This window comes from Neophocaena asiaeorientalis, unplaced genomic scaffold, assembly GCF_003031525.2.
Source record: "Neophocaena asiaeorientalis asiaeorientalis breed wild unplaced genomic scaffold, Neophocaena_asiaeorientalis_V1.1 scaffold85, whole genome shotgun sequence".
Classification (NCBI taxonomy): Eukaryota; Metazoa; Chordata; class Mammalia; order Artiodactyla; family Phocoenidae; genus Neophocaena; species Neophocaena asiaeorientalis.
In genome coordinates, this window is record NW_020174301.1 from 11,342,159 (window position 1) to 11,365,415 (window position 23,257).

General features: G+C 48.6%; 1 protein-coding gene across 1 annotated transcript in view; it reads left to right on the plus strand.

Annotated features, from left to right (window-relative positions):
* The window catches only part of BTBD16 (BTB domain containing 16), a 44,838-nt gene that overhangs the window by 20,765 nt on the left and 816 nt on the right, over positions 1-23,257 (plus strand). The window contains exons 8-14 of the mRNA XM_024756098.1: positions 382-512; positions 7,059-7,178; positions 16,956-17,047; positions 17,917-17,999; positions 19,979-20,056; positions 21,186-21,284; positions 22,680-22,868. Of these exons, the coding sequence (XP_024611866.1) occupies positions 382-512; positions 7,059-7,178; positions 16,956-17,047; positions 17,917-17,999; positions 19,979-20,056; positions 21,186-21,284; positions 22,680-22,868 (792 nt within the window). The remainder of the gene's footprint in view (positions 1-381; positions 513-7,058; positions 7,179-16,955; positions 17,048-17,916; positions 18,000-19,978; positions 20,057-21,185; positions 21,285-22,679; positions 22,869-23,257) is intronic.

A 23,257-nucleotide genomic window follows, 5' to 3' on the forward strand; every position in this document is an offset into this window, starting at 1 on the left:
TTGTGATCAGTCACAGACCTCAGTTCAGAGATTTCAGCTTGCAAGCCCTGTGGTCAAACCACTTACCTAGCTGTGTGACCTCAGGCAAGAGCAGGAATTTTGGAGCCTCAGTTTTTCCCTCGGTAAAATAGGAATAATAATGAACCGACCTCATAGGGTAGCAGTGAGGATTGATTCGAATCAACCTAGTGCAGTGCCTTGAGCATAGCAAACACTCAGATAACGTGGGTTATCTGCTGCAATTTATGTTTTGAAGAAGCGCTTTGAGCAGGGCTGCAGCGCGGCCTTCCCGAGAGCACGCGTGTACCATCGTCGCCTTCCAGCAGAGGGCGCTGAAAGTTCAGGGACTCCTTTCTCCATGCGCTTTTCTTGCCTTCGCAGTACAAGGAAGAGCCGCTCACCACTGCCTGCGAGAAGTGGATGGAGATGAACTTGGTCCCTCTGGTGGGGACAGAGATCCACCTCCGGAAAATCCCGCAGGAGCTGCTCCACAAAGTGCTGAGGTCCCCCAGGTGAGAGCTGGCTCCCGGCAAGCTGCCCCTGGGATGGGGGGAGGGAGGTGTTAGGGGGGCCTGCGCCCACACCCCTGCTGGACATGCCCAGTGTGCAGTGCCTTCTCCATCCCAAACGTCCCTCCCTCCTGGACAGCCTGGCCTCGGGGGCGGGGGGGCCCAAACGTGGGTACTGTGCTCGGGCATGGGGAGGGGTGCTATTCATCAGACAAGGAACCCTCGGGGTGCCCGCTGTCTCATTACCCACCTGGTAATTAATTAATTGCCTAAATAATTTTTTTAAACTCTGTCAATATTAAGACACATTTATTGTGGAAACTTTGGAAACCAGGGAAAAGGGAAAAAGGAAAAAGCTCTCACCCCGAAATCAGTTTCTATCTCCAGCCCTGAACAGCTCTAGACTCAGACATACCACTGCCGGTATGACCTCTCTGACAATTAAGGCTAAAACCCAACTCTTGGTGCCCTGCCCTTTACTGCACCCCCAGCCCAGTGTTCCTTGACGAGCTGCTCAAGCCCCTGGGAGACCACTTCATCCTCCCGCACAAGTGCAACCCATCTCTGTGGGCCTCTGCGTGGGCACCAGCCAGAGGCCAACCTTCCAGGTCTCTCATCTGAACCAGCACAGGGACCTCTACCTCAGGGTCTTGGTCTGCTCCTGACCCCCTTCCAGTCGCATCTTTAACCCAGGGGGCTTTGGCTCTGCCTATCCGGCTGCTCTGTGTTACCCATGTGGCAACCACAGGGCTTTCCTTAGACGCCGGCCAGCGCCTGGCCTTTTAGGTTATTTCCAGTGTTTCACTGATATAAATAGTACCTTCGTGACATCCTTCAACGTACATTTATTTTCATCTCATATTATTTTCCCACAGAGAATTCCTAAAAGTGAAATTACCAAGCCAAAAGGGCTTTGTTTTTATTAGTATTTTTAAAAATATTTTATTTGAAAATAACTTCAAACAAATTAGATAACAAGAAAAGTACAAAGAATATCTCAGTACCCTTTACCCTGCTTCGTTCAATCTCTGTCCTGTTTGCTTTATCATTTGCATCTGTGTGTGTATCTATTAACACACATTTTTTAACCCTTTGAGGGAAAGTTGCACATATCATGTTCCCTTACCCCTGAATGCTTCAATGTATATTTTCTAATAAAGAGAATTTTTCTGTTATAATCCCAGTGCAGTTAACAACTTCAGGAAATTTGACATCGATGTGATACCTTACACAATGTGATGCACTGTCCTTTATAGCATCTTTTTTCCTCCAGTGCAGGATCAGGTTAGGAACATGTATTGCATTTAGTTGTTGTGTCTTTGGGGGACTTTTTAAAAGGTTCTTGATACCCACTGCCAAGTTACCAAGATGGTATTCCCTTTGGGTGAATTACAAAACTGAAGACAAAATTCTACGAAAAATTATGATGGTATATTAGGAAATAAATGTTTCCTCATGCATGTGTGGTGGAAAGCGTTCCGATTTCAGGAATTAGACCTGGAAGGATTTGTTCTCCTGTTGGTTTGAATTGACTCAGTAGCTGGCAATGCCCTCAGACTTACAGGGAAATGAGGTGGATAGAACAACGTTCTGGGTTCTGGTGTTGAAGGAGACCTCTAATCTCTGTATTATCTAAGAAGACCTCAGGAACTCGGGCCCCAAGAGCAATGCCAGGCCCTGACAGGGGGGAGCCGGGGGCTCCCAGGGTCATTTTGCCCTGCTCTCCATGGCTTTTCCACAAGCGCATTCTCCCCACCCTCCATGGAGCAAAGGTTGTGCAACCCTTGAAGAAATGATAAACATGACAGCCCTTAGACTTTTCATGACACTGTCCCTCCCTTGGAAAGCCTGAGCTGTCTCACCCCGGTAACATTTAACCAAGGAAGGGAAAAAGAATGTCTGACCACAACCAGAATGTTAGCGATGGGATACGCCCTAGAAAAGGCTGGCTGGGCAGGAAAAGAGGTCAAGAACATTACGTGTCAGGCGTCTAGACTCACAAGTTTGGGGAGACATGACTGATGTGGACACTGGGTCCTGCTCCTCTGGCTTCACCCCAGGAGCTGACTGTCTTCACAGACAGTGCCGGGCTACCTGGAGGGAGGGAAGAGCCTGTGAGGCCTCAGGCATTTCGTCAGCATGTGTGCCCCGGAGGGACCAGGCCCTCAGCTCCTGGACCTCATGCTGCCGTCTTGTCTTCCGAGGTGAACTCTCCTTGCCTGGTTGACGTCCAGCTGCCTTGAAGCTGGAGGGAGGTGGGGAACAGAGGGCATGGAAAGAGGGGCCTTGGGCCACACCCAGCGCCCGGGGAGATGGTTAGAAATTTACCAGGCTTCTCATCTTAGTGGCTGGTGGGCCTGACACCACGGACCACACCTGCTTAAGAAAGGAGCTTCGGGTGAATTAACTTTTACTGAGCACTTCTGGGTGTGTGCTGTGCTGTGTGCACTGTCCCTTTTAATCCCCACAGTGCTGTGCGGTAGGTACAATTATTGTCCCTAAGATAAGAGGGATGATAAAAGACAGGGCTAGGCTCGAGCTCAGGGCTCCGGTTTCCAAGGTCCAGGTCCCACCCTCACTGCTGCACCGTCTCCTCATTTGTAACAGAGGCCAGGTTTCCCAGCAAACAGAACTCAGCAAGCACTGGGTTGTCCTGGGAAGTCACATGGCCCCAGGGCATCTGTGTGGAAAGGCCAGCCGGGTGTCAGGGATGGAGAGTCCCTCAGCCCCACTTAGCGTAGACTGTGACCCATCCCTCGCTCCTGGTGCTTGGGTCTCTAAGCCTTTTGGGAACAACATCTGTCTCAGCAGATGCTTCAACTTCAAGGCCATTCACCTTCCCCATCCGAAGTCCCTTTGACCTCATCTTCCTTTGAGTTTTTTTCCATCTTGTAAATGACCTGTGGTAAAACACACAGTTTCCCTGACCTCCTGGGCCTCTGGTTTTCAGTCACTTTTCTCCTTAACGGTCACCACTCGGTGACCCTGTTTCACTCACTCTAATATTATGAAAACTTCATTCTGAATTCTGTTTTTCTGGAAGCCAAGCTCCTTGTAGACTTAGGAAAATGGAGGACTCAGAGGGCTGTCTAGTTCTACCTGCACGAAAGGCTGCCCTGCAACCAGGGGGGCACGTGTCCCACCACCCCACCCCCAGACTTCCTGTCTGTGATGCAAAGAGTCTTGAGGGCTCAGGAATTCCCTGAGAAAAGCCACCGTGTCCTCTACGGCATTTGGAACACCACTGGGAAGCCCTCTCAAACAGTACTTCCTGCAGCTAATGCTTCTCTGGCTAATAACAGCAATACCTACCAATGATGAAGCACTTGGGGTGCACAGAACACGCAGAGTGGGTTTTCGGGTCTAATTCTTACGGCAACCCAGGCAGGTATTCCTCGTCTTTTCCCCTGCAGAATGGAGGTTATAGGACGTGAAAGGATTGCTCCTGCCATGCAGCAAGAGGGTTGGGAATTGAACCCAGGTCTGAGTGGCCTCAATGCCCGTGGTCATTACCAGCCTACTGGTGTGCTCTGCTCCAGCCTTTCTTATTCCTTATTGATGGTCAAGATCAATAAGGACATGGAAGGTCATATTTTTGATTATAAAAAGAGTTACAGAGGTAGGAGGATAATGCAAAACACAATTGGACCCACCTCCCCAAATGAACAGATGGTCGCATTTTGTCGTAAGTTAAGAAATAAAACATGACCAGGAAAGCAGAAGTCCGCTCCCCACCCAGCCCTATTCCCCTTCCTTCCTCTTGGCCTCCCTCCCTCCCTAAAGTGGAGGATTTGTGTGAATCCAGTCCACGAGATTATATTCTTGTTACATATGTGTACATGCGAAAATAATGCACAGTATGGTTTTGCAAAGGTTTAAATTTCAAATCAACTTCCTCATAGTGATTGCAGTGATTGTGACCTCCTGCAACTTACTCTTTCACTAACATCACACGATGTGTTCTCGCCGTATTGATATGTATGTACCTAATTAGCATTTTAAATTTTAATTGTTGTACAGGGCTCTGAATGAATAGACAACAGTATTTTCATTCCCTTCCTAATGGCCTTTTGTTTTATTTTGCTTCATTTTTGTGATGACAGTCAGAGCTGCAGTGGACATCCTTGTTCATATTTTCTTGTTCACTTGGGCACGGCTTTCTCTATGGTCTGTGTTCAGAAGGAGCTCTTTATTGTTTATACACAGTTTTCTCAATAAAAATAGAGGACAATGTCCTGTTAAAGGCATTTTTACACCAGTTACATCCCAATGGCTACTTGTGAGCCCCAATAAGAACATGTAGAACAGCCCAGACGTTCGCCTGTGTTGGGGGGAAGTTTAGGATCTCTGTGAGTTCCGTCTTGATTCAGATCATCAGAGCTCTTAGGTAAATGAAAATATGTTTGAATGTCCTCAGCGTGATTATTTCCTGTAGGAACTAGTACTTTAGGGTACTAATACTTGGCCTAAAGACAGAGGGCTTTATTTCAATAATTACCCTTCATCATAAAAGGAAAACCAGGGTCCTGATTCATGGAGCTCCCAATTACTCCCCTTGTGTTGGTAAGCTCCTCTTTGGTAAGATCTCAAAGAACTTTCTGGGCTTGAGGACCTCAAGCGTGGGTTCTGCACCAGAAGACACGTAGCTCCCCAGCCCAGCAGTGGTCGAAGAGTTCCTTGTGGGGACATGATACCAAGTGATTCTGTGATGTCTCCCCTCTTGGCTCACCGTTATTGCCCAGACAGTGACAAATTTGGTCACTGTCTGGCCAGAGTCAAAGCCCACACATTGTAGGTGCCTAAAAAAAGTAAGAGGAAAGAGACCATTCCACTGTGTCCAGGAATAGCGAGAGGGGCGGAAGAGTGACATTCCCATTGCTCTTTAGAGTCACGGTTTAGCTTGGCTTCCACCCACCATGACCACTAAAGTGGTGGTTGAAGAGGCTATGATATATTTTGAAGCCAGGGTGCATCTCCGTGGTCAGAGACAGAAAATATCAGTGGGTTTAAGAAACATTGAAATGATTCAGAGAAGCAAGTCGGCGGCGGCTCTTAGAGGAGCCATTTGGGAAACATCCTTTACAGAGCTGATTCCATGGAGAGCAGCACCCACTTCTTCTCCCTTCTTCCTGATGAGATGCCTCGTGCGGCTGCAGGCACAGTGTGGGCTCTGGAGCCAGGACCCAAACCTCTCGGTGGGCCACTCGGAGCCCTGCCACCCAGGAGTCAGAGCTGCTGCCCCCTGAGCCCATTACTGTGCCCAGGCACTGCTCTATGTGTGGTCAGCTCAATAATGGTCCCCCAAAGATGTCGACATCCCAAGCCCTGGAACCTGCGAATATGTTAGGTTGCGTGGCAAAGGGGAATTGAGTTTACAGATGGAACTAAGGTTGCTAATTGAATGAGCTTGGCATGGGGAAGTTATCTTGGATAATCCGGGTGGGCCCAATGTAATCACAGGATTCTTCAATGTGGGAGAGGCAGGAGAAAGAGTCAGAACCAGAGAGAGATTTGAAGATGCTGTGCCGCTGGCTCAAAGACGAAGGAAGGGGCCACGAGCCAAGGGATGCCAGTGTATTCTAGAAGCTGGAAAAGGCAAAGCAATGATTCTCCCCTGGACCGTCAGGAAGGAGCGGGGCCCTGCCCGCACCTTGATGTTAGCCCAGTGAGATCCATTTTGTACTTAGGACTTCTGGAGCAATAAGATAATAAATTCGTGTTGTTTTAAGCCACTCGCTTTGTGGCAATTTGTTACAGCAGCAATAGGAAACTCATATGACGTGTCGCCTCACATAGCCCTCACAAGTATCCTCTGAGCAATTGCTATAATCACTGCGTTACAGATGAGGGAATTGCAGCTGCAGGGCCAGTTAGCCTGCAGGAGGTTCCACAGCCAGTCTGGGGCAGAACTGACCCCTGCCCAGGTCTGACCATAGAATTGTGTGACTTTGGATAAGTTATTCACATTCCAGCCCTCAGTCAGGGCCAGGACTGGAATATGACCAGTGAGGCGCTCACCTCAGGTGCAAAATTTAAGGGGCACGTAAAGACCTCAGTCATTGAGATAAAATGTATTTGAATGCAATATTTTACAGTGAGAATTAATGCCAAAAAAACCCCCATGATGAAGAAAACATTAAATTTTTAAATGAACGTAGGGTCAGTCCAATTTCCACATCTATAAAAGTAAGGAATATATCCCAACTCTGCAGGGTTGCCGTGTGGAATTAAGTTTAAAAAGTACGGAAGCGCCTTGGGAACACTGTCTCCTGGTAGGAGCTCATTCAGTGATAGCCATTGTTTAACAGCAGCACAGCCAGTGGGTGAAAACACAGGCTCTGGTGGTGACAGGTGACTTGAGGTTCAGGGTCCAGCCATGCAGGTTACCGGCTGAGTGACCCTGAGCAAATAACTCTATATGTGAGTCCACCTACAGACTCGGGGTGGTATTGCCTCCTTCCTAAACTCACTTTTAATTTTTCAGTTTTTTACACACAGTGTGGTTTTGGCTGTTCCTAAAATTACTTCTCAATCTTTTATTTTGGCCAGGTTGTTTACTTTTAGCGAGTTTCGCCTTCTGAAAACACTTCTTTTGTGGGTCTACTTGCAACTAAACAGCAAAACTCAGACAATGCCGACGTACGAAACTGTGCTCTCATTTTTTAGCAGGTAACGTGACTTAGTATTGATTGATGAATAGAACATACACTGTTTGTTTGCTCATAATATCATGGGGGAAAGCATCAGTGATATTATTTTTCATAGCATCATTCAGAGTGCATAGCAGGCAGTTTTCTTATGGGATCTAAGATTATGGGATAACTTTGAACCACTAGATTACTTGAAAAAGTGAACAATAGGTGTTATAATATGAGATAGTCCTGTGCCTTTGAGCACGTGTTCTGTGTCCAGTAAAAGACATGATGCAAACGGTACACATTTTATTCAGGAAAGTTACCATACCGTACTGGCCTTAAAAATTTCATGCTTAAAATGTACCTAAATCAGACCAGATCATTCTCATTTATATTTCACTAGTTAGCCTATAACATTCTGAATTTTCTGGACAAATGAAAAAGCATTTGAATGTACAAAGATTTCATAGCATTAATCCAGTCTCTTAGAATCTCTAAATTTATAAATTCTAAAAGTTATATATCTCAACATTTAAGTGAAAAATAACAATTATAGTATAAGAATGGGCACCATTTCATTATGCTTACTAAATGCAATAATTCTGATAAACACTTCCTATTTGTAGTCTCATTTAATCTACCTAGTACTCAGGGGCTGGTTTTATTATTCCCATGTTACAGATGAGGAAATTGAAGTAGAGATGAATACCTTGTCAGAGGTCATACAAGTGATAAGGGATGGAGCCTGACTTGAACCCAGACCTGCCAAATCCCAAGACATTTTGCTGCCCATTCCTAGGGTGGCAGGGAGGGTTTCTCTCTTGTGCCCGCTGCAGCTGGTTCAGTCGTGAATCCCTGGCCATGGTGTCTAGAAAGATCCTGAGGCTGCCTCGAGGTTCAGTGTTGTTGTTAGCCAATTACTTCTAAAATTGCCCGGCAGTGCACCTTCTTCCCCTCCCTGTGTCCTCCTCTGCCTGTGTTTTCTGTCTGTTCAACCCCACTGGCAACATCAGCTGTGGCAGCATGGGACAGGGGGACAGGGTGGGGGTGAGGGCGAAAGCAGTAATCCATCTGGTGTCTCTTTAGCTTCTATTGAAACTTTGTAAAAACACTCGCATCAGCCAGGCTGGTTGCAGAGTGTGATGGCCCTGTAGCCAAAGACAGCGCCAGGAGGATCCGCCCTAGACGGGCAGGCTTACCTTCATGATCAGGTTTACGTCCTCTTCCCCATATCAGCAGGGACGGGGGGCTTCCGAGCAAGATAAGGTGCATTCAAGGGAGTCAAGAGATTCCTTTTCTTTTGCACATGTGACTTTAGCGGATAAACACATCTTCCACGTGTTTGTCAGCACATCAACCTGTTTAAGCCAAGTTTTGCTTGTATTGTTCTGAAGCAGTTAATCCTTTTCTGGAACATCTGTGCACCATGTCAAGTAAAGAGCCCCTTTTTCCCGTCTCGTTATTTGGGGAAAGCAGTGTTCATTGCCAGAATGACATGTCCTTGCTTAGTTTCTATAGAATTTGCTTTGAACCCAAGTGTCTTAGATACACCCTCTCCCACTCCTTTAATAGCCCAAGAGACACTTTTCCTGATGAGTCATGCACACCAGGAAAAGTCGCTGTTTGGCACCAGGTTAGCTCTCCTACTGGAAATGTCTAGAACTGGGAGATAGGAAATGAGCTAGAATGTGGGTGATTCATTGGAACTGTGTTTTTACCGTGAGAGAAACAAGTGGGAGTGAGAGAGCGAAGGCATGTGGCCTGCCTGAGCTGGGGTCTCCAAGGCTCCCCCCGTCCTCGGGTGTTCCTTACCAGCATAGCTTCTGCATTACTCCTGAATCGACATCGATTCCATTTTGACCCCAGACCTCAGCCCTCCACACGCATTTCCCCAAGCCCCCCTGAGCCTGCAAGGTTTCCCTTGTTGGAAACCATTCTTGTGTCTCCAAATGTTCTCGCTGCCCAAGCTGGGATGCTGTCCTCTACCTGGAGCCGTGTTCTCTGACTCCTGCCCTACATCCCTTCTTCCCTCACTCCCTCTCCCTCCCTCCAGCAGGCTTGGTGTCCCCTTGGGAGAAAAGATGAGACAGTCTGGAACTCAGATGCTCTTCCGCTCCGTGGTCACCCAGGCTCACCTCCGACTTTAAGGACCGTGGTCCATTTTTAGGATTGCGGGTGGTTCGCCTCCCGTCCCAGCTCAGTCTTTGGCACCCATAAGGTGCTCCCTGGTCAATGGCCTCCACCTCCCAAGTGCTTGTCCCCTGAGTCCCCGAGGGACTCCTTAGCCGAGGGGTCAGCACTTGCTGCCCCAGCTCCCCTGACCCCAGCCTGCTTTGCTTCCTCTTCTGAGTCCATCCCGGCGGGGCCTCCCTAGGAGCCTTGCCAGCCAGGCCCTTACGAACACCTTGGTGGGTGCATACGTCCTGTCTCTCTGGGTAGGTTGTGAGCAGCTTGTAGGAAGGGTTTACAATCCTTTATTGCATCCTCAGCTCACCTGGCACCGAGCATATAACAGCTTATGGAATGATGAAATGCCATCAAACATTTCTACAGAGCTGGGTTGCCCCAGCTGAGAAATGGGTATGACCATGCTAATGCCAGATTCAGAGAACACCATGTCTGCGGCAGCTCGAAATAGGAGGGCTGGCAGACAAGTTTCCATTTTTACTGATGGGTAGGGCCTGTTTGGTGGACGAGACTAGGAAGAGTTCTAAGGCTTTCTCGAGGCTCAGCGAGAAATAATGTCTTGATAGTTTGGTGATGCCTACCCTAGACATGGGAGGGGGCAGCGGTGGTGCCCAAGCTCTGTGCTGGCCTGAGGATCCCTGGGGCTGAGCCTCAGAGCTGCTGGCCTGAGGGCTTGGGCTGCAGGAAGGCACCTCTGCTCCAGTGGTGGAAGGGGTGGAAGTGGTGGAAGCGTGGGAAGTCACGGTCAGCCTGGGCCGGAACTGAGTCACCAGAGGAGCTGAGCTCCACAGTTCAGTGAAGACAGAGGGAACAGCTCGTCAAGGAAGTTTCCACAGCCACTGACAGGGACATTCCAGGAGCATTAGAAGGTGGGGCAGCTGAGCAGACCCTGGGAGACGGTACACAGGCTTGTGTATGAGAGCCAAGGAAGTTGGCTGTTTGGCCCAATTTTTAAAGTTCCATCTGTTGATGAAATAATTGAAATGACAGAGTGGTTTATAAAGTATCTCCCAGGTCGGGGAGCAGAGGTCAGAGTGGACCATCACAATGTGGGGACCTCCAAAATGGGATTGTTTTCATAATGTGGAGACAGCGGGACAACCTGCCCGAATGTTAGACTGACCAGGAATGAGGCAGAGCTGCAACTCTGGGTGTGGCCTTGGCTGGCCCAGTATCCAGAAAGGAGGGTTTAGGGCAGCAATTGAGTGAAATAGATCAAATACTCCTTTTCTCAGCTGTCTTAGCAACGTCTTGAGCTAGGAGGGAAGGTATTTGAATAGTTAACTCCTTCAGCACCGCTGTACCTGCAAATAAAGACATATGTCCAAGCCTTTTCTACTCATCTGTATTCTTTTATTCATTGATTTTTTTTCATTCATTCAACAAATAGTTATTGAACATGTGCTCTATGCCAGGGGCACCGATGGACAGTGAAAGGGGCAGTTTCTCTGCCTAGCTCCATGTTTAAGAACATCTTCAAAGCTTATTTTCCTTGTTGTCTAAATACATCAATATAGAAAGGGAACACGCATGTGTGTATACACACACACACACACACAGCTGTTTTCCTGGCAGTGGTTAATTTAGAAATACAAATAGGCTGTCCAGAATTTAACTTAACATTTCCTTGTAAGAAAAACAAAAACTGTAAGCAAAACCACTGCCTTCATTCGTCCACAGAGGAAGTCATCATTTCGTTCCACTTAGCAGTCTGAGAAGTCCAGGGGGGCTGTAAAAATTCATCAATTGGAGAAGAGCCAGAGACAGGCAAATTTTCCACTTTTTTGTAAAGTTTGTTTTTTATGTGGACCATTTTAAAAGTATTGAATTTGGTACAATATTGCTTCTGTTTTTTATGTTTTGTTTTTTTGGCCCCGAGGCATGTGGGATCTTAGCTCCCCGACCAGGGATCGAACCTGCACCCCCTGCATTGGAAGGCAGAGTCTTACCCGCTGGACCGCCAGGGAAGTTCCGGCACTTTTTTTTTTAAGTACATTTTTCATCAAAATATAAAATACATACAGCAAAGTGCACAAACCTTAAGTGAACAGCTCAATGAATTTCCACAAAGCGCACACACCTGTATAACCAGCACCCACACCAAGAAGCAGAACCTCACCAGCCCCCTAATGTGCCTTATTTCGGTCACTACCTCTCGCACACCAAGGTGAACGGGTATCCTGGCTTCTTTTACTATGGAGATGTCTTGGCTGCTTCTGAATTTTAAATAGAATCTTATAGCATAGACTTTTAAAGGTCTGGATTTTTTTCACTCAACAGTGTGTCTGTAAAATCCATGCAGGGATGGTAAGGGGCTTACTTGGGCGCCTTTTGCAAATTGGTGGTGGAGCTGGGTGGACCTGGGGCTCCTAGATCATCAGACACATCCTTTTACTTTGAGGTCTTCGGGTTAAGGGCAAGTCATGAAGGGACCTGTAATTCTAGTCCTTAGCTGATCTGTTAATCCCTAAATGGGTCCCTTTCAGACACTGCAAGGGTGGATTCCAGCAACCTCACCAGAAGGAGGTCATTGAAAGCAGTCAGTGAATCCAGTTTCCACACCATCCCAACTATTAGATTTCCCTGACCTCTGCAGTAGAGTCTCCTCCCTCCTATGCCCTGTCCAAATCTGACCCAGCTTTTATGGAGCTGGCCAAAGACTCCTCCAGGAAGCCTTCCTGGATCTCACCTGTGCACTGGACAGATTCCTTCTCTGAGCTTCTTGGAGAGAGAACAAGAGCATGTACCGGCTGTGTGGGTGAGCACCGCCCCGACAAACCAAGCACCACTTTCCCATATACAAAAGGAGGGGAGCCTCCGAGGAGAGCGGCCCAGCCATGCCCTGCACTCCGAGCATCCCAGCCCACAGGTGTCTGAAGGAAATGAGCTGTGATGCTGTGTGCCAGGGCGGGCACACAGCCATGTGTCTCTTGTGATTAATGGATGGCATTTGCAGATATATAACCACGGAGTCATCATGAAACTGGGCACCCCTGGTGTGACAACTCTGATCTCTTTACCAGAACATTCATTTTGAATTAGTCCATGAGTCATGGACATGAGGGTGGTTCAGTTGTTCTCTGTCAGAATCTCTCCACCAAGCCCTGTGCAGGGAGGTTGATATATTTCTTTTGTGTTTGTGTTTCTTGCCGTTTTCATTTCTTCTGTGTCTCTGACCAGCGGTGCTCCTATCCGCCTTAGCTTGGCTCCCTGGAAGCTGAATCTCCCTCCTTTCAAGGTTCCTAAATATTATCGATTCCAATTCCTTACTACTTTTGCACTTCCCTCATGTGGCTTCTTGGCTTTTCACCCAAACTGGGTGGCCCCAAGACGTCTTCTTCAATGGTAAGAGTGGAGACTTTGGAGGAACACAAGGAATATAAGTGTCTGGGTGCAGGAGGATCTTGCAAAGGGCAGGTAGCATCATCATTACACAGAGTTTCTAGACGCAGTTCTGCCTTTGGGCAAAGATCAGGACCATCTTCATCTTCATAGTCAAGATGACATTGACTGGGTCTCGACAAATGACCCAGAGGACTTGGCCTGACAAATAATCGTGGTAACAAGAGACAGGACCCTGTGAGCATAGGAAAATTGGCATAGAATAGCCTGGTCTGTGTGTGTGGTGTGTGTGTGTGTGTGTGTGTGTGCATGCCCACACATGCACTGGGCTGGAACTGCATTCCTAGAAGGTGAAGTATGGGTGAGCAGAGGGATGGGATGGTAGGATTGAGCCTGGTGAGTTGGCAGGGACCAGCTCATTCATCCAATTAATTCACTTAACATTATTGCAAGCTGACTTGCCTGAGAACCAGGCACTGCAAAGGGTGCTGTGAATACAAGAGTAGACAAAACAGACAAAAATCTCCATCTTCACAGAGTTTACAATCTAGGAAGCAGAGACAAACAACACGTTCAGTAAATGAGGTGTATGTTAGCAGGTAGTGGCCCTGAGTCTGAGTCCCACTATTGCCATTTACTGGCTGCAGAGGTTAACGATACCCCCTCGTTGGGTCTGATGTAGGTTCGTTCTGACTCAAAGAAAAGGCCCAGCACAGCACTTGGCAGGACGTCCTGAATGGCAGTGACATTCGCTAGGTGATGGTGGTGGCAGCGACATTCAGAATTGTTGTTTCCTTACCACACTTTGGCGTCAGGAGCCAAGAGGACCATTTCCTGCTTCTTGGGTTTCAGAAGGCGTCTAGGTCTTCCACACCGAGTTACCTTTTGAAAAACGCCGTGTTCCCTTCCCCCAAGTGTGTAATTTTTTTCAAACTTCACTTTAAAATAACTATTCTTTCAGATATTTTTCATAGAAACTAAGTAAATTTTAACTCTAATTTTTTTTATTGTGGTAAAATATACATAACATAAAAATGACCATTTTAACCATTTTTATGGGTACAGCTCAGGGGCATTAAGTACATTCGCGCTGTTGTACAGCAATCACCATCATCCATCTCCAGAACTTGTTCATCTTCCTAAACTGAAACTCCATGCAAATTAAACAATGAGTCCCCTTTCCCCTCTGCCCCTCCCCGCCGCCCCTGGCAACCGCCATTCTACCTCCACCTCTGTGAATTTGACTCGTCTAGGAACCTCACATAAGTGGAATCATGCAGTATTTGTCCTTTTGTGTTTGGCTTAATTCACTTAGCACAATGTCTTCAAGGTTCATCTGTGCTGTAGCGCGTGTCAGAATTCTAGAGTATGCATTTAAAAGGCAAAAATGTGAAGTGCTGGGCTAATGGGGCTCTGAGTCTGAAAGGGTAAAGGACTCTGACAGATGACAGGCTGGAGGAGGCAAGAAGGTCGTGGCTGATCTAAAATGCCAACCTGTGTCAGTCTGACAGAGACTTGTTCCTCCTGCTTTTCAGGAGGTCAGAAGGGAGGATTTGTCCCCAGGGTCTTGCAAGCAGAACCCAGAGCCGACCTGGGTGTATCTTTCAGTATCAAGGACCTATGAACTGTCCTCCCTAAGGGGGTCATGCCCCAAGGGTTTCCCATGAACTTTAGGAGGCAGACACCATGGCCGGAAGCTTGTCCCGTAATAGTCAGTGCTCAACCCAAAGTCTTCGCAGAGACAGAGCTCAGCGCCTGGGGAAGCCATGCCAGCCTTTGTTTCCACCAAACAGCCATGCAGAGAGGTCCCGACACAGCAACCAGCTTCCCCCACTTTATGTTACATCAGGTGAGCATTCCTTCCTTGGCCCAGAGAATCCAGATGCCGCGGCCCAGCACGGAGTTGAGCCGGGTTAGATGGAAACACGTGGGCTGTTCTCTGGAGGCCCCGGGCAGCGTCCCAGCTCTGCAGCCATCCACCCGCCCGGCTCCAGGGGCAGGGTTACACCCATTGGTTCAAGGCGCTGGACCACACTGCTCAGATGCTTTGGGATTTTAGAAAATCAGCGGCAGAGGCCACCGTTTACTTCCTTTGAGGTGGCCCGTGGCTCCGGCGAGTTAGAGGGTGGCAGCAATAATGAACGCCAGCAAGAACACGGCCGTGCAACTTGACCGGCTCAAGTTCAGGTCACTTTCCTTGGGGTGAGGGGACAACGGTGGCAATCATGAAGCCCAGAGCACCGCTAGGACCAGCAGCTGTGCCCGACATATCACAAGCTCTGTCACCTTTACTTCTCCCGACTACCCAGGGAAGCACGTGTGGCTGTTGTGCCCCCGGACAGAAAAGGAAGCTTGGGGAGGCTGGGTCACACGGCTGACGGCCGGCTGGCCCAGGACTGGAGCCTGGTCCGTCTGACTCCAGGCCCAAGCTCAGGGACCCCAAGCATGGTTGGGCGATGCATGAGCTGACTTGTGACCTGTCCAAATCAGCCACCATCAGTGCCACTTCCTGTGATCCAAAGGGGTCATAAAGTCCAATCACCTGTCTCAGCAAAGCTCATTCAGAATCTTCTCGGGGAGAGTGTCTGTCTGGAGAGGTCCTGGCTGACGGTCATCTGGCTGAGTGCCTCTCATAGGGAGACTGGGGGGCCTTGGGTCCCTCCTACTCTCCCAGCATCCTTCCCACAAAGCTGTGGAGTTGGCGCCTGGGGGCTTCTGAGCTGGAGGGGAAATCTGTCCTCTAGATGGTCCTTTCCCTCCTGGGCTGAAATTGTATTAACCTGCAGCTCCAGCAAGTTCTCTCTCCTCAGGGGCCACTCCGGGCTGTGGGAGCCCTTGCTGAGGGTCCGGGCTCGTTCCCCAGCGCGCAGCTGGGCTGGGGGTTCTGCGTCAGCTCAGCCCCTTCTTTCTTCCTTGACGCCTGCGCCCGCCGTGATGCCACCTAGCCGATTCTTCCATTAAGTGGTGAGAGAGAGGCAGGGAAGGAGGAGGCGTTCACGTCTGGGAAAGGAGTCAAGCGAGCGTTATTTGTCCAGCTAAGAGATCCGTGTTTCTCAGGGCACTGGCACGGCCCACACTAGCCCAGCTCCACCTGCCCTGGGTAATGGAGGGCTGGATCCAGGATCAATAGCCCTGCACTCCTGGAAGTATCAGCCCTCCTTTATTTACGCCTGGTCCGTCCACCCCCAGAGAGAGCCCCCCAGTGGATTCTAATAAATAATCATTGAATTTGAATTCGCTCATTTGTCTTTGCGCTCCTCTCCCCTCTCACAACGCCTCAGAATCCTTAAACTTCTCTCCTGGGACCACAGCCGCGAGGAAGAGTTGGAGGGTCTCAGGAATTCCCAGATCTTGTGAAAACAAATGGCCCCCAGGCAGGTTGGTGGGCACCCCCAGCAGAGGCGGGACAAGGGGCCAATGGAGTGTTCAGTCTGGCTGGGACAGGGTGTGATTTGGACATCACTCTTGATTCATGGAAAAATATTCTAAAAGTGCCTTTGGCCGGTCTCATACAGGATCTGACTTGAGGGAATGACTTTGTGTTTCCAAAGTCATTGGAAAAATTATCCCCTGTCGTCCCCATTTGTCAAAAGTGACCATTTTATGCAGCAAGTTGTTTCAAAACAAGACTGGATGCGTGCCTGTGTGTACACGTCTTCTCAAGGGGAGTGTGATTTCAGCCCAGCCCTGACCTCAGCCACGTGTGGAAATTAACCAGAGTTTAGTATTAACACTGTCCAGAACTGATCCTGGAACCAGCTGCTAAAACGAGTTACCCACTCATCCGACCTTTCTTTCTTCTTGATTCTACCAGAAGGTGCTTCGGAAGTGCCTAAACTGGCCACTTACTCAAAGGGCAGCATGTGTAGAGGGGGAATCAGAAACCCTGGGTTCAAGTCCTGGCTGAGCCATTGTTTTTTCATCTGTAAAATGGAGCTGATGTACTTGTCCTGTCTGCCCCTTGAGAAGTTTGTGAGACTCAAGTGAGAAAACGTATCCTGAAATCCTCTGTACAGTTATGTGTTCCCACATCATTTAATGAGTATTTGTTGGGCACCTACTATGCGGTAGATGCAAGGGGAATATAACCCTTTGTCTCATTACAATCTCGGGGGGCAGCCCCCCTCTGCTTCCACACTCCCCACCCATCCAGAGAGAACCAGGCTCCATCTACCCCTGGCTGGTGAAACTGCTAGTCTCTGACATGACTTTCACGAGCCCCAGCCAATTCCAGAAAGGAGTGTTCTGAAGGCCTTTTATTCCTCTTTGCACCTCTGCTAAGCTTCCCCAAGAAGTGTTGCTTTCTGGACCGGGATGTGGGACAGAACTGGATGCCGCTCTTCCTTTGCCTGCGTCTGCACGGCATCACCAAAGGTAAGCCCCAGCCCGTGGGAGCGCATCCAGGGGAGGCTGTTGGGGACCTGCCACAGCCCTCAGCCACTCCTGAGGAAGCCCCACCAGACGTTTCCAAAGGAATCAGCTGAGATCTGGCTTTGTCATTTCCAAGGTGTGTGACTTTAGGAAAGTCAGTTGGCTGCCCGGTCTCAGTTTCCTTGTCTGTAAAATGAGGATAATCAGAGCTCCTGTAAAACATGATGATGAATGGAAGGGGCTTACCGATTATGAAAGTGTACTCAGCGCCCAGGGCTGCGTGTCGCCATCTAACCACATGCCCTGCCTCTTAGAGTGGCGTCCCCTCTGGGTCGCTCGCTTACTCGGCAGTTTGGGAGAAAACTGTGGGTCTGTGCTCCAGGCTTGAGTTTCCTCATGCTCTGGGCCCAGAACAAGGCAGCTGTGACTTGGAAAGAGAGGGGACTCTTGGGGAGTGTGTTTGGGGCAGCCCAGGTGGCCACCAGTGAGAGCTTTGCATCTGAAAGGATATTTGAGAACTTTTTCCAAGCCATTTCCAGTTATCCAGATAGAATGAGTAGCTCCAAAACCCACAAATGGTTGATGGAGCCCAGAGAGTTTGTCCACATTGCTTCTAGACACTCCAAAGACACTGTTTATCAGATCTCAACCCTCCCTTCTTGGGCAGGATTGTGGCCGGGGGCTGTGGACCCTTTGGGGGAAAGGGCCATGGGACCTCTCACTTGGGTTCCACACATCTAACGATTCCTGGGGCCCGGGAATGCCCGCCAGTCCTCAGCTCCCAACTTCCTCCTTTGTCCTTCCGTAAATGAGGTTTTTGCAGTTCTCTTATGAATAAATCCATAAGAATGTCCCCTTTGTGCTTCTTCCAGGCAAGGGTCTGGAGGAGCTAAGGCACATTAACTTCTTCCCTGAATCCTGGCTCGTCCGGGTTATAGCCAACCATTACCTCGCGGTGAGTCGCCAGCTCAGTGCGGAAACAGTTATCGAAATGTATTGCCTTTGCTTTTTCTGGAGATGTGTTTTGCATTTGAAACCTCTGGGCCTCTGAGGTGGGGAAGTATCTGGATCCTTCCCCAGGGGAAGTGGGAAGAGCCAAGCCTGGAGGGGAGGAGAGAGGAGGCCCCGCCTTGGAGCCCAGGTGTTTAGAACATCTGTCCTGTTGACCCGGAGAGTCGGGGACAATTGGCCACACGGCCCTGCAAACAGAGTCCCCTCACAGATACAAATGTCATGTGCTTATTATTGAAATTTTTCAAAATTCAGAGAAACTGAAAGAAAGAAGACACATACTCTCAGACCCATCACTCCCAAAACAACCATCGCAAACATCTTATTGCATTTTATTGCCTTCAGGTCTTTTTTTAAAAAATACACTCAATGAAATGTGTTTCTTTTTTTTTTTTTTCCTAGCATATGCACTTATTAAATTGCATTAATCTTTCCTTGGTCTCTCATTTTTACTACAAGTATTTTCCCAGTCTACCATTTTTCTTCTTCTTCTTTTTTTGTTTTGCTGAGGTACACGGGCCTCTCACTATTGTGGCCTCTCCCGTTGTGGAGCACAGGCTCCGGACGCGCAGGCTCAGAGGTCATGGCTCACGGGCCCAGCCGCTCCCCGGCATGTGGGATCTTCCCAGACCGGGGCACGAACCCGTGTCCCCTGCATCGGCAGGCGGACTCTCAACCACTGCGCCACCAGGGAAGCCCTGAAATGTGTTTCTTATCACCATTTTTACTGGCTGCAAACTCTTCCACCAAGAGGATATGCTACAAACAGTGCTACTTGGCCTTTCCTTTATTGTAGAAAAGTCGTGGTGTTTCTAACTGCTATCTATTATAAGTAGGCTGCATGGTGAATGCATTTGCACGTAATGGTTTATTTTACTATACTTAGAATTATTTTCTCATAGGAGAATCTGAAGAGTAGAAAATACTGGCCCCAAAAGGAATGTGCACTTTTGTTCTTGATACATATTAGCAAAATTTGGACCAAATTACTCCTTCCCCAGCGATCAATGAGGTGCCTTTCTTTGAACAAGCTCAGCAACATAGAGCATTTTCCTTTCAGATCACTTGTGTCAATTGTGAAGTGAACAATGGCATCTCATTTTTGAATATGCATTCCCTTTATTACTAGTAAATATGAATATTTTTCCACGTGGCATTTCCCCCTTTGTGAATTGTCTGTGCAAACGGTTGTGCTTCTTATGTGTTTCCAATCACGCATTTTCAGAGATGAAGTGGGGCAGTGTTTGAGTTCTGAAGATTTATGAGTCACTGGTTGAAATTAAAGTCAGCTCAACAAATACCTACTGTAATGTGCAAACCACAGGGCTCAGTGCCCCGTACGCAGTAGTTAACGCTCCGTGGAACCGTGCTTCCCTGGGACATAACTCAAAATTGTGTTCTAACAGAGCAGAGGGTGGAAGGGGCAACAGAGAGAGAGGGGACAGTCTCGGGGCTGGGGCTGGACACCTCAGGAAGTCCCCCACCTCCCTTTTCATGTCCTTCTGGCCCTGCCCACCTCCTTTCTTTTGCCCCCCGCCACCAATGTCATCCTCCTGAAATTTGCTCCCTCCCGGCCCCCGCCCTCACGTGGAGCCTGCCCTATGGGGCCGTACTTGCTCTTGACTTTACAGCCATGAATGTTCTGTGCCTTGTAATCGGGATCCTGATGTACACATTTTATTTCTCAAGTAAGAAAAAAATGCTGGGACATTTTTCTTGTCCTCATCTTTGCATCTTCTGAGAGCATTGAGCATGGTACCTGGCTAGTAGGTTTTCAGTAAATACTGTGGACTGGATTCATGGGTGAACGTAGGCTCCAGAGACAGAACTCTTTCGAGCACGATGGGGGTTGTAGGGATCAATGTAGTGAAGATGATGTTGGGGGATCGGGCTGCTGGTAAGTGGTGTGTGTTTTCCTTTCAGCTGGAGAATGGGGGCGACATGGCCCATGTGAAAGATCTTACCACCCAGGGGGTGAGATTCGGGCTGCTCTTTAACCAGGTACTGACTACTGGGCCCGAGCCAGGGGAAGAAACATCCCTTCCCGTGCTTGGTTAGAGACCTTTGTACAATGGCCATGCTCACTTCCGCCCTCTGGTAGGAAGACCGGGGCAGAAGAGGGAATCATAGGGGTCTCTCCTGCACACTTGCCACCCTCTTAGAAGGAAAATGCACAAGACAGGGCCCTGGGACAGGCCATTCAGTCACTTGATGGGCACATCTATGGTTCCCATGAGGGTGACCAACTGCCCCAGCTTTCCAGGGTTGGAGGTGTTTCCTGGGGATGCAGGACCTTTCTGTTCTAAAACCAGGAAAGGCCTGGGCAAACTGGGATGAATTGGTCATCCTTTTCCCCACAAACATGGTGAGCTGCCAACTGCCCAAGAAGAGATACCACTCTGAGCCCGTGGTTAAGGTTGCAAGGGCGACTGTTCTGAGCAGCTCTTTAGATGGAGCCCAGAATCAAAGCGACAATGAGTTAGGGAGCTCGGCTGCAAAGCCTCTGGGCGCTCAGTCACCAGGGGAGCCTGAGTGGCTGGTGGCTGCCCTTTGTCTTGGGCTCCCTCGATAGGTACAACTCTCCAAGCAATGGCTGCGATCCTCCAACATCACTAAAGCCGCCCCAGTAGTGATCTCAAAAGAATTCGTGTTTTACAGGTTTGGGGCCCTGAGTCTATCATCAGAGACTCCCCTCTGGATCAGGCCTGGATGGGCTGTGCTTGCAGGGACCTGCCCAAGTGGACAGATTGCAGACCACAGTGGCCATGACACCCTGCAATACCGTGGGCATGGAGGGTCTCTTAGGCCCATCAGATTGGAGCAAAATGCTTTGTTTCAAAGGTCTGCAGACCACGGGTCATCTAAGAATATGCCTAACTCATTCTTCTCCCCACTAAGGGGGGCATGCAGAGCAAATAGTATTGCCACTGAGTACCAAGCTGTAAGGATTTGTAAAGTCGCTACAGTTTGTCTCTTCTTCTGTTTCCCAGGCTAACATTGCTGTTGTGTTTCCAGTCACACATTAATCACTTCAGTAGTTGTAGCTGGACTTGGTCTTGCTATGTTTTCTTGCCTCTGAATACTGAAGGCTTTACCCCTGTCACTTTGTTGCATGTCTCTCCCCATTTAGGAATATACTACACATTCAAAAGTGATTGCCATATATGGATTCTTCTTTGAGATAAAGGGAATCAAACAGGATCCTACTTCATATAGTTTTCATATGCAGGTAAGAAGGACAGAGAGCACAGGAGAGCTGTGTCTCTGAAACAGCCTTTGAGATTCAGAATCAGTTCATACGGAATTAATAATAATTGATTAATAATTAATAATAATTGATTAAACATTAATTACGAATTCATTTGTAAAATGTAAGCCCGGTGTTGACCGTTCTCACGGTCGTGATGTCATTTGATTTTTGCGCCAACATTGTGAGGTTGCTGCTGACCCGTTCGATAGATGAGGATCTCAAAATGGAGTGTCTTCATGTTTGTATGGCCTCTGCTGGTAAGGCCAAGGTTAAATGATAGTCCTCTGGAACCTCGTGTGGGGCTCAATTCATTTTCAGTTTGTACATGCTGGGGGATGCTTTACAGGGGGCCGTTCTTCTGTGGAGGTAACGCATGTGCCCATAAAGGCAGAGGGAATGGTGTTCTCTAGGGGGGCAAAGCGGAGGCTGTGAACAGGGCGCTGGAAGAGTCAGGAGGGTGGATGCCTTCACCTCCATGCTCCTGCTGGACTTTCAGGAGAGGCAGGAGAGCTGGGTTTCAGAGTAGAGTCTGAATTCAAACCATCTGGTGAGCCGTTTGATCTTGGTGAGCCCAGGAACCTCCCTGTGTCCACTTTCTGACCTTTAAGTTGGACAGGGTAATATGACCTACCTTCCTAGGTTGCTGTGAGTATCAAATGTGTTAAATTGTGCAAAGGGCTTGGAACGGGGCCCTGATGATGGTGACAGCTATGATGGTGGACCCCTACCTTCCACTTAGGGTTTCATTGTAAGTCTCCAAAACTTTAAGCTCCGTGAGAAACCATATCTTTAATATCACCATATCTTTTTATTACCACTGCCAATCACAGAACAGGAACGTAGGGGTGGTATGTTTGTATTATGAGTGGATAAATGAATGAATGCATGAATGAGAAACCTGGGGTTTCGTCCAGCTTGGCCACTACCTCTTTATGTGTCCTTGAGCGAGTCACCTCTCTTCTTTGGGCCAGTCCTCGGTCTTCAGTGACTCACGCATTTCCCTACATAATGGATTTTACTGGATGGAAGAGATGAATTATGTAACAACAGGAGTCGAAGTGCTCATATGAATACTATGTTGGTTTTTTAAACTCTGGCAAAGCGATGTGAAGACCTTCCCGTTCAATATAGATTGACTTCGTGGTGCTTTCCTGCGTTGGCCAAACCCCAGTCCGTTGGCCAGTGGTTTGCTCATGGTGAAGGTTCAAATGCCAACCGATTCGGCAGCAGCTGCATGTAGGAAATGGGGCCATGGGGAAACGCTCCCGCCCTGTACACATCAGACAGGAGGGCCGATGTGGCAGGGACCACGTTTCGCTAACTCCGGGTCACCCTGGTTTCAGTTCCACCTAAGGTGGGTCACCCTCCTTGCAGAGAATAAGGCACACCGACTTGGAATTTGCCTCCTCCGTCTATGAGCACAGCCCCATCAGCCTGAGAGCAGAGCGCTTGGTGACGTACGAGATCAGAGCCCAGACCCTGGTGGATGGCAAGTGGCAAGAGTTCACGACGAACCAGATCAAGCAAAAGTTTGGGTTGGTCAAGTCGTCCTGCAAAAGCCACGTGAGTGCTTATCTTTTCTTTTCTCTTTGATTGCTCTTTTGCTCGTTCTCTCCTCCACACATTTTTGGGGATCACTGGCTTTATAGCTCCACCAATCTCCGGGGGAAATTTGCTCAGTTTCTTAAGGATTTTCACAGCCCCAAATAATGCTAAAGAAAAACCTTGTAGGATGAAATCTGGGCATACTGAAAACGATAAGCCAAACCAGACTGCCTGATTTGGGTCACACCCGAATCATTTTATAAATATCGAAGGGGACTTTTAGGGAGAGGTGGAATGTCTGGTGGAGCGTATTTGCTGCCAACACCACCTTTCTTGCCGGGACATGACCTTCCACCAAAATCCATGGCCCAGCCCACCCGCCCCTGGCTCCTCCAAGGAGGACTGAG